The following is an 11,915-nucleotide window of genomic DNA, read 5'->3' as shown; positions in this document are numbered from 1 at the left end:
CAGGTGCTCAATTTTTAGCAGCAAATCATAAATCACAAATGATGTTCTTTTATTGAGTTTTATTGATGGCGTAATTGTATTTTGTGTGTAATTTTTAGTATTTTAATGTTATAATTTCGAACACATATATGAGTATGGGTTGATATTTTATATAAGTTTTCATAGCTTTTAAATTATGTTTACTGCGTTTTATTGTACAGCGCTTTAGAGTTAAATTATTAATATTTAGCGCTTTATAAATTCATATATTATTATTATTATTATTATTATTATTATTAAACAGGTAGCGTTTGTATGATTATGATTTAAAACAATATCCCATATACCAGTAATTAAAATTAACAGTCCAGACCCCAAGATATGTTATGATTTTAAAATTTAATAAATACCGGTAATATTTCCAAGAAATTCTCGCATTTTTTCTATTCAATAAGCATTTTTTTCTAATAATTCAAAAATTCAGTCTTGGAAAAGTTTAAATAATGCACATGTGTATTTTCTAGACACTCTTTTAGTTTCACTTCTGATAGTCAAGCATATTGTAATGGCTATCTAGAACCAGGCAAAACATATTGGTATGATCTTTCTTACATTCTCTTTTAACATTTCAAACAAACAGTACTTTTATCGCCAACTGCATGTGGAAACACTGCTTTGACGCTGTTTGGTTTTTTGTTTACTGTGGTATTTATAGTAAGACAGTAGATCAAGATGCCAATAGCCAGGACTTTGCTTTCAGCAAAGCCCGGCTAAAAATCAGAACACAAATAAAAAGGATAAGTAGTTTTCATGTATTGCAGTGGGTCTATTTCGATCTAAAGCGGTGATATTTTATTCACAACAACAAAACATTTGTCCAAACAAAGACAGCCTCAACAAAGAGACGATATAGAATTCTTTTAGTTTGTAATGTGACACACTTAATTGTTGATGCGGATTATTCTTTGAATAGAGGGTTCTGTATTCTTTTATCTGAATTTTGATTTTGAATATATATATTCAAATATATGCTAGCTCTTTATCTTTTTCCCCAGCAACATCCATTACATAAACATGCTTTATCGTTATCACAAATGCATGTGATGCCAGTAATGCCATTGTAATTAATCCGAAAAAAGTCATCGATTTTTTCAATCTGTAAAGAATGGAACATGTGCGCTTATGAATCAATATTAATAATTCATTAAGGGAATATACGTAGATCGTCTAAATTTTTCAAAATACAGGTAAGAAACACTCAGAATTTCTTAAGGAAAAGAAGTCTAGGTCTCATTTATTACACTAAAAATATTCAAAACTTAACTATTTTTATAACTCTGCAAATACATTGATTTTTATAAAGAGTTAACATTTGTACGATTAAGAACCACACCTAACAGATTAAATTGACAATATTTTTTTTGTCTGTTTGCCTGAAATATCTGCTTTTTATTAATTTCAAGAAAAAATTAATTTGTCCTTTTATAAAAAGATTAATTTGTCCTTTTATAAAAAGAACTCGTTTTAAGCGGTTTTACTAATATTATTGTTATTAAAAAAACTTAATCAGTATTGTTTAAGGATGTAACTGCATAGGGTAAAATACTGAGTGGATTGGATTGGAGTGGATTGGAGTTATAAAATATATCAAAAGCATTAGATTCAAATTGATAAGGTTTGAAGCACGAATCGAAACTTACTTTACCCAAAATTAAATTTATGTCTACCGTATTTTAAGTTCATGTTAAGAGAAAAAAATCTTCATCATACAGAATGAGCAGAGCAAAGCACATTCTATTTGACGAAAAGTTTTCTTTATATGACCTTAATGACTTCAGAATCCTAACCAAACAAATCAATGAATAAAAGATTAACCCCTGCTATTAATTAAAAATTAAACCACTATTGTAAGGTAAAAATTCTGTTTGTATGAATGATGAGCTAGCTCACCAGTCAATCCTTTAAGTTACCTGTAAGTGTCCTTTCCTTTCAGAAAACTGTCCATTTTTTTAATAATGAACATTGTTTCTATGCTCAAAACTTGATTTTTACAAAATTTGAATTTAAGTAGCTCAATTTCACATTTGACTTTTTCAGAAACATTGTTCCCTGGCATGGAGGCTATATGATTTCCGTAAGATAATTCGCATGATCCCATCTCTGAAATTTCTGAGTTCCGTATTTTCAGCCTTGTTCAAGATTTGGATGTTTATAGATTTTTTGATATTGATCCCTGTTCGTTATAAACAATCTTTTTCTTTCTAACCGTTTCAAAAATACTTTATAAAATACCATAAAACAACCACTTTTACTTTCGAAAACGATTAATGTTTTATATATTTGTTGAAACATGCTCTCAGAAAACAATGGCAGACAGAGAAAATCAAAAACTGAAGCAAGAGAATATGGGTGAAACTCAAAAACCAAAGCCAGAAAAGACGGAAGGAAATCAAAAATTGAATCAAGAAAAGGTGAAAGAAAATAAAAAACCAAAACAAAAGATGGTGGAAGAAAGTCAAAAACGGAATAATGAAAAGGTGGATCAAAATATAATGTCTAAAAAAGATAATTTAAAAAAAGATAAAGACAAAGTGATTTTTTGTAAATTTCAAAATTTCCGCTACTTCTTGATAATTTAAAACATTTCTATTAAGATAATCTAAGAACTGAATAACAGTTATGTATTTTTATCTAGGCTCACGAAATAGCGAATTGTACGTTGATGATACTCACAGGAGCAATAATGGTAAATTTCCTTTATTCAATTTTTCGAATAATAATGGTCACCCGCGTGGCGCAGTGGTAAGAGCGTCTTCCACTTAAATCGCGGAGTAAGGAGTTGACTCTTATGTCTTAGGTTCAAACTCCACTGTAGGACATGTCGACTGGTCCTTCGGATGAGACCATTTAAATCGAGGTCCCGTGTCGCAGTACATGTAGGCACGAAAAAGATCCCTCATAACTACAAATGACCGAAAGTGCCGAGGATAGAACAAAATATGCAGCTCTACACCGGTAGGTGGTGGTGGTGTCTCCATATGAGTGAAAAATTCTCTAGTGGAACGTTAAACAATATGCAAACAAATAAACGAATATGTAAATGTTCCATATTGAAAATAGAAATGCTTGTAATCTTTGGTGCATTATTTGTGTTTTGAACATCAAAATATCTATCGAATGGTCACCTTTTTAAACTGATTATTAAAATCATTTGTCACTTGAATAGTAGAATAAAATCAATTTTTGCAAAGGTTGTTGCAGTGGTCTTGGTATCTTCGTGTGATGTTACGAAATGTATCAAATCCTGTGATCTCAAGGAAGCCGTGGAATACCTACGCCTAAATTTTACTGTATCTTGTAAATATGAAAATTCTAAGAACATCAAACAGATCTGGAAAATTGGGATATCAGCACTTGTCCTGGATTTCGTATTTCTGTTTCTGAGCCTGATTTTATTGATGGTTCCTGGTGAAAGACAAAGAACAGGATATATAGCTTGTTATTTCGTGGTAAGTTTTACTAATTATATTTACGTTACCGAACCTGCATATGATTACTTACTGATTTTAAAGTGTGGAATAACATCTTCTTTATCGTCTATTTTACAATATTGATTATACAGTCTCATATTTCCTAGCTGGCCATACAACCCCTTGTGTTATCAGTTTTGCTTTTTCTCCGGTACAACAATATCGTCGATTCCAAAACGACTAAAACGGATACGGTACGTTATCAATTTATTCAAACATCATGAAGTTTACTCAAGTTTATATTTTGATACAGATACCAAACCATATCATCACTGTGTTTTAACGTATTATACCTAAAAGGATATTTTATTTAAGATAAGCTTAGTGTGCCAAAACCTTTACTATTAATATTCTTCCACAGGATTATGGAGAACTGAAGCGTGTAATGATTCAATCACTCACAGACAATTTTACTTCGGATGTTATAAGCATCAACGATAGTACTTCCGACCGTTGGAACAACTTCTTTATCAAGGTTAATTGCATTCAAAATGTAGCTTTTTGAAAACATTTATGATTTTATCACCATTTCGAAACCCCGCATGGCAGCTGATGGCGGGGATTGAAGTTTCTCAAGTGCATGTCAACTCCAAAGTTGTAGGTTAAAAAGTCAAAAGTGTTGGTATCCAAAGGAATGTCATAAGGAATACACCTGTGAAATATGACAGCTCTGGTACTAACTGTTCAAAATTTATGGCCAAGGTTAAAGTTTTTTAAAAGTTGAAGGTCAAAAGCACAAAAATATTTAAACATGTATCCACTGAAAAGTTTTGTCACAATAAATGCACGTGTGAAATATATATATATAAAAGCCCCTACATCGACTGTTCAAAAGTGGTCAAGGTTAAAGTTTGGGAATTTTTGTAAAAGTGGGTCATACTCCAAGGTCAAGTGGTCAAATTTGGTAATGCCTCCAAAAAGGTTCTGTCTGTAGAGATTTACCAATGAAATATGAAAGCCATACTAGTCCAAATCACTTAGAAGTTATAGGCAATGTCAAATAGACAAACAAAAACCCAGACAGACGGACCGATAAACAGACAGACCGACATGCCATGGTAAAAACTATATACTCTGGAATATTCGATTACGGGGGCATAGTAAATAAGCGTTTGTGCCCGTTGGATAAAAGTGTGAATAATGCATGCTTATGCTGGAATATTTCTACTCAATTGCCGGTAATGATTATATTTTTTCTCTGGAAAAAAGTAATTGCTAATAAATTATATGTAGTGAGGACAAAGCAAAGTTAGTGTTCTGTCCCCGTAAATGACTTTAACTTTTCTATACTTTAACTTTGTCCTTCATATTTAATATGTATTCTCTTTCTGAAAAACTTCTCTGGTTATGGGGTTTGACATATTGTTGCAAACGTTTACCAAACTTTAACCCAAGCCAAAAGTTTTAGAGGCTTGGAGATATGCGATAGTACCTCACAGTGGCATATCAATTATCTGGATTTTTTAGTACCACAACATTTTCTTCCTTAGACCTTAAACTTGGATTTAGATTTATATTTTAAACTTTAACATTGACCAGAACTTTTGGACGATGATACCTTAAACTTTATTTTATGTTTCACTTTTATATTCTTTGTGACAATATCTTTTTTTAAGGACGGAGTATCAGTGTTTTCTGTTTTAAATTGCTCTCGACTTACTTACTTATTGCATTAAGGTAGTCCGATCCTCAGGTTTATAAAATTAAAAGTTAAGTAATCCAAAATACTCATAAAAGTATCAAAGAATTCACAAAGTTATGTAAATTTATCCACAATATTTCTTTAAAGTTAAATATAAAAGTTAATCATATTATCAAATCTCCAATATTTTTGCAGAAAAAGCGTATTGGAATATGAGCAATGCATTTTCTAATTGCAAATTGATCAACAAATATATTTTAGGTTAAAAAACGATAGGTATCCAGACATTCAGAGAAATTGTCATGGTTTTTATGCTTATTTGGTATGTTTTGTCTTCTATTTCCGTCATGTCCTCTATGATACATAGTGTTATAGGGTTTTGCTATCATTGTAAGACACCACAAATCACTTCTTATTTCATATCATGCTAATAAGCATTTGTATCTAAGGCTGGACTCAAGAAAATTTTATTTCTCTAGAACTGTATTAAAGACTTAGAAAAGCCTTGAATTTTATAAAGATGAATAAAATGAAAATTGTTGCATGAAAAAATTTCATTTTCAATCTTCATTTTGATGCATTTCAAATTAAATATGAATTTTTGGAGTTATCCTTCCTAGCTGAGGATCGGATATCCTTTAGAAAGCTCTAATCACTGCGCTCTTAAACCCTTCCATGGCATATACGCATTTCTACGCATATGACTTGAAAAACAAGTATAGTATGAACAAACATTCATAACTTCGTTAATGCTGCAAATATCAGAATAATTCTTGCACCGTTAGAAACGGAAAATAATAACAATAAAAAATTATACAGAAAATTTTTTTATTGGTTATACCAGTATTTTGCTAGCTTGAGTAAAATTTTGAACACTATTCGAGCGATTTTGCTATTATTGATATCAATGCTGTGGTAACATGTAATATATAAAAATGCTAAATTCTGGTTATTACTTCCAAACCCCACCCCATTTATCTAAAATGCTTTAAATTAGATTTTTAAAAATTGTACAACATACTCATAATTTTCAACCAAACAATGAAATATTTTGAATATTTTTGACTAAGCAAAAAAAATAAATAAATAAATAAATAAAACCACAATGAAACTCATTCTTGAATAGATGGAAATTCAGGCATTATTATTGGCAACTGAAATTATATTTTCATAATCATTTTCAGAAAGTACACAATACCTGCTTTCAGAATATGTATACACTGATATATACAAAAATTACAAAATATACTCAAAAAATGCATTGAAATCTTAATATCAATTTGTCTAGTATACAGTTATGGAATGGGTACGAGGGAAATATTTCCCGAGTTCCCATATCATAACTGTTTTATTATACCGAAACTATCATAGGCAATTTAGTTTTTTTTTTTACCAGATATTCCGACATTTAAAAAAAAACACTGTAGAGGCATAATTGCAAATGCATGCGGTTTAACACATTGTATGATAAGTAATGCATCGTGTTCAAAACAATTAAATTATTTTTAAAAAGTATTTTCACTGACATTTCGAAGAATTATCGTTGTCTTCATTTTGCTAGAATTCAAGTATGATTTTAACATCGAATGTCGAAATGTTTTGACGTCATAGTTACATTGCTAATAATATGACGTCACATACTCTAGATTCCTTGATCGCTCCGCCTATTGAACACTTTGATTGGTTAAAATTACTAATAAATATTCATGAGGGAGTAGTCCCGGGAGTAGCTCTGATTTTCCAGGGACTAGTCTTCAGTTGAGGGCAATAGTTTCTTCTCGGGGAAATAGACAGTTTTATAGTATTAATTTTATATAGATTAATTACAGTTGAGGTATAATGCTTAAAATGCGGTAAAAAGAGGTAAAAATGCTTAAAATTTTTGCCATGGAAGGGGTTAAAAGCACTATTTTGTAGGATAATTTTATGGCATTAGAGTGACCTGCCCTCAGAAGTTAAATAGCATAAATGGTTATTTACAGTGAATTACGCATTTCTCTTGAATTAAAATATTCTTAACAATATACTAGACCAAGAATAAGTAATTGTATTCATTATTTCCGATAATTTTCCCAATGTAAGTAAACAACAGTGATTTCTGTTTTCAATTTATCCATTGTCTTCGAACATTTTTCCTTCGGGAATAAGACATGTACCCTATGTTGAAAATGAACAAAAAAGTTTCAATGTGCACACCTTTGTATGATATACATTTTTTCTCTTAGTCCAAAAACACTTTTTGTTGGTGTTTAGAGCCTCTTTAATTATAATTCTATGTATGAATCGAGTATGTACATGAAAAAAAAATTACTTCATATCATAAAGATAAAAATGCATTATAATCTACTAATATTATCAATAACTGTATTATTGTGTATCAATCAATTGAATGTTTTCCATATTTCAGTACGATTGTTGTGCTGTTAACCAAGTCACTAGCACCACCAATGATTTTGACACGACCCCTTGGTGTACAACATCTGGTTCCTGTCAACAGACGAATTATCAAATTCCAAAATCTTGTTGTAAAGCATATACAGTTGATGATTATGAAGAGGCACCACCCAGTTGTCATGCTACTGTCACTGACAATACCTATAAAGATGTAAATACTATAAACAAAAAAAATGTGCTGAAAATCATTTCTAAATGCTAGTAATTAGATTAAAATTCACACTTTCTTCCTAAAGTGCTGCTCCAAACAATGTGGCAAAGAATCACAGTGTTATTGTAATCATATTATGAAATATAAATTTAAAATATTAAAAAAAACCCAAAAAATTAATGAAAGTAAATATCGTCTGATTTGTCTCTCTAATTTAAAAGTGTTAAAACAAGCAATGTTTATGTATTGTTTAACATTTCAGAGCTGTTTTTCTCGTGTTAAGATGTTGGATGACTTTGCCATAACAGATAACCAGATTGATGTTATAGCTACCATTTCCTTAACCTTCGGGATTCTGAAAGTAATTATATGTTTTGATCACATTTTGAGCTCTTACAGTGTCATCAAACGGAATGTATGTATATATAAACTGAAAATATTTTTAAATCAATTGTATAGACTATATATATAGATATGTTTATATATTAGATGATCATAATATGTAATGTACATTATGGAATACCCACCTGATATTTCATTCCTTCAACATCTTTTCCCTCTAACATCCTATTCTTTGAACGTCTTCCACCTATATTCCCTCTAACATTTTACTCATTCTAGATAACGTTTCGTTCACCATAACGTCTTACTAGTATTTCCTTTATCTTTTTTTACGTTTACCATCATGCCCTCTTCCCTCTTATCACCCTTTACGTCTTATTCCCTTTAACATGATATATATGGAGAAAACGAACAGTAATCAAGCTCAAAAGTTCCTTAGAAAAATAAAAAAAATATGTCCATTAAACAATACTAATAGGAGAAGAACAAACACGGACCTCCAAAACATCAGAGGCGGGATATATTTAGGAGTATATAACGTATGGCTTATTTTGTCTACCATATATTCAAACGTATTATTTCATTTTATGTCTAATTTCCTCTAACTTCACATTCCCTTTGATCTATTTTTCTCAAAAGTCTTAAGTCTAATATCATCGTACGTCCTATTCCCTCTGATCTAATTTCCTCTAACTTTTCAGGCTGGTGAGGTCATCCTGGCTGTTGGAATAGCTTTGGGGCTTTGCATTTGTAAGAAAACTGAAAACTATAAAACAAACCACAGTGATCAATGTTAAGATGCATTTCCAAAGGAGATTCAACAAACCACATGACAAATTGTTAGATGAGATTCTACCTTAGAAATATAGCTTTCAATCATCAAACCAGACTACTTTTTGAAAGGATGCGATCCTAACAGACAATTTTAGCTTTAAATAATCAAACCACACTACCTTTTGTAAGGATGCAATCCTAAGGAAGGAATTATAGCTTCAAATCCACTTATCATTACCTAGGATGAGATCCTAAGGAAGGAATAATAGCTTTAAATCAACAATTCACACTACCTTTTGTAAGGATGCAATCCTAAGGAAGGAATTATAGCTTCAAATCCACTTATCATTACCTTTTGAGAGGATGCAATCCTAAGGAAGGAATTATAGCTTTAAATCAACAATTCACACTACCTTTTGTAAGGATGCAATCCTAAGGAAGGAATTATAGCTTCAAATTCCACTACCTTTTGTAAGGATGCAATCCTAAGGAAGGAATTATAGCTTCAAATCCACTTATCATTACCTTTTGAGAGGATGAGATCCTAAGGAAGGAATAATAGCTTTAAATCAACAATTCACACTACCTTTTGTAAGGATGCAATCCTAAGGAAGGAATTATAGCTTCAAATCCACTTATCATTACCTTTTGAGAGGATGAAATCCTAAGGAAGGAATAATAGCTGTAAATCAACAATTCACACTACCTTTTGTAAGGATGCAATCCTAAGGAAGGAATTATAGCTTCAAATCCACTTATCATTACCTTTTGAGAGGATGAGGTCCTAAGGAAGGAATAATAGCTTTTAATCAACAATTCACACTACCTTTTGTAAGGATGCAATCCTAAGGAAGGAATTATAGCTTCAAATCCACTTATCATTACCTTTTGAGAGGATGAGATCCTAAGGAAGGAATAATAGCTTTAAGGGGATGAAGGACCTTTAGCTGAAAAAATACCTGTCATTTAATTTTTTTCATATTTTGTATATATCTTATTTAGTATGTCCTACATACTATAAAGCAGACATATCAATAGGTTTCTAGACTTATTTCTGAGATATTGAGTGACAAATGCCATACCCCACAGTGTCTGAGCGGAGTTTTTATTCTCCGTGTTTCTGGGTCCATTACTCGTACGATAATTGAAATTTTTCACTATAGATAAAAAATGTACCAGCGGAAATGTGTCTTTTAAAATATTTTAGAGCATGAATAGGGTTAAAAATTCAAAAAAGCAAGATTCTTTTGTAACACCACATCTGGAGACGGAAATTTACGACTTTTTTAGGACAACTTAAACCATAAAAAAATTAATTTGCAAAAAATCCTATCATTCAATATTTGAAAATTTACGTCGAAGTTCAAGGTCGTCATTGTATTGATTAACTGTAAAAATATCGATTGGTGAAACTGAGCTCAATATTGCACGGGGCAAAGTCAAACGAGTCATGATCATGAGAAAAACGTGTCATGTTTACATTTCTCGAGTACGGGAAAACCCAACTATGACGTCACACATTCCTGAAATAAGCGAAATAAGACAAACCCACAGAACTTTTCCGTCAACAACCATGTAAAAATATTTTTTGCGTTCTGAAATTTACAAAAAACCCTACCATGTACATATTATGGCCCGTTTTTATGATTTTATATTACCCGTTTTTACCGTGTATGATCTTACTGAACTAAGAGATCCACTATGACGTCAAAGACGCACTGGACGCGCAGAGTAGGGAAACGGCAGAGTGGATTAATCTATTCCGTAATTTGATAATATTTGCAAGAAATTTTGAATGTTTTCAGATATTTTTATACTAGATGGTGAACGCAAACAAACAGTCAAAAAAATTATACAAGTACTGTGGTTTCAATCTCGTTTTGTACATATTTTATCAGAGATTATGACGTAAATCAACTGAGTCACGTGACCATACATCCTTCATCCCCTTAAATCAACAATTCACACTACCTTTTGTAAGGATGCAATCCTAAGGAAGGAATTATAGCTTCAAATCCACTTATCATTACCTTTTGAGAGGATGAGATCCTAGGGAAGGAATAATAGCTTTAAATCAACAAATTACACTACCTTTTGTAAGGATGCAATCCTAAGGAAGGAATTATAGCTTCAAATCCACTTATCATTACCTTTTGAGAGGATGAGATCCTAGGGAAGGAATAATAGCTTTAAATCAACAAATTACACTATCTTTTGTAAGGATGCAATCCTAAGGAAGGAATTATAGCTTCAAATCCACTTATCATTACCTTTTGAGAGGATGAGATCCTAGGGAAGGAATAATAGCTTTAAATCCACAAATTACACTACCTTTTGTAAGGATGCAATCCTAAGGAAGGAATTATAGCTTCAAATCCACTTATCATTACCTTTTGAGAGGATGAGATCCTAGGGAAGGAATAATAGCTTTAAATCAACAAATTACACTACCTTTTGTAAGGATGCAATCCTAAGGAAGGAATTATAGCTTCAAATCCACTTATCATTACCTTTTGAGAGGATGAGATCCTAGGGAAGGAATAATAGCTTTAAATCAACAAATTACACTATCTTTTGTAAGGATGCAATCCTAAGGAAGGAATTATAGCTTCAAATCCACTTATCATTACCTTTTGAGAGGATGAGATCCTAGGGAAGGAATAATAGCTTTAAATCCACAAATTACACTACCTTTTGTAAGGATGCAATCCTAAGGAAGGAATTATAGCTTCAAATCCACTTATCATTACCTTTTGAGAGGATGAGATCCTAGGGAAGGAATAATAGCTTTAAATCAACAAATTACACTACCTTTTGTAAGGATGCAATCCTAAGGAAGGAATTATAGCTTCAAATCCACTTATCATTACCTTTTGAGAGGATGAAATCCTAAGGAAGGAATAATAGCTTTAAATCAACAAATTACACTACCTTTTGTAAGGAAGCAAGTAAGGAAGGAATTATAGCTTCAAATCAACTTATCATTACCTTTTGTGAGGATGAGATCCTAAGGAAGGAATAATAGCTTTAAATCAACAAATTA

General features: G+C 31.5%; 1 protein-coding gene and 1 long non-coding RNA gene across 2 annotated transcripts; both read left to right on the top strand.

Moving 5' to 3' along the window:
- Positions 1-1,090: 1,090 nt before the first annotated feature.
- LOC134259245 (uncharacterized) lies at positions 1,091-2,182 on the top strand. Its single transcript, XR_009990307.1, has 2 exons — positions 1,091-1,226; positions 2,077-2,182. It is a non-coding gene; the product is annotated as an uncharacterized LOC134259245 (long non-coding RNA).
- Positions 2,183-2,320: 138 nt separating this feature from the next.
- LOC134259243 (uncharacterized) lies at positions 2,321-9,089 on the top strand. The gene is made up of 8 exons (XM_062741844.1): positions 2,321-2,516; positions 2,675-2,725; positions 3,231-3,488; positions 3,617-3,703; positions 3,871-3,984; positions 7,559-7,756; positions 8,019-8,117; positions 8,800-9,089. The coding sequence occupies exons 1-8, from the start codon at positions 2,346-2,348 to the stop codon at positions 8,893-8,895; spliced, it is 1,074 nt and encodes a 357-aa protein (XP_062597828.1). The 5' UTR covers positions 2,321-2,345; the 3' UTR covers positions 8,896-9,089.
- The last annotated feature ends 2,826 nt before the right edge of the window (positions 9,090-11,915 follow it).

Source organism: Saccostrea cucullata, unplaced genomic scaffold (genome assembly GCF_032062105.1).
Source record: "Saccostrea cucullata isolate Sc308-1 unplaced genomic scaffold, CSIRO_AGI_Scuc_v1 ctg1352, whole genome shotgun sequence".
Classification (NCBI taxonomy): domain Eukaryota; kingdom Metazoa; phylum Mollusca; class Bivalvia; order Ostreida; family Ostreidae; genus Saccostrea; species Saccostrea cuccullata.
The sequence above is the reverse complement of the archived record's forward strand: the minus strand, read 5'-3'. Positions and strand labels throughout refer to the sequence as shown.

Coding starts and splice junctions, on each gene's coding strand:
- LOC134259243 (XM_062741844.1), top strand. CDS start 2,346: ATGGCAGACAGAGAAAATCAAAAACTGAAGCAAGAGAATATGGGTGAA. Junction 3,489..3,616: donor ATATAGCTTGTTATTTCGTG/GTAAGTTTTACT, acceptor CATATTTCCTAG/CTGGCCATACAACCCCTTGT. Junction 3,985..7,558: donor GGAACAACTTCTTTATCAAG/GTTAATTGCATT, acceptor TCCATATTTCAG/TACGATTGTTGTGCTGTTAA.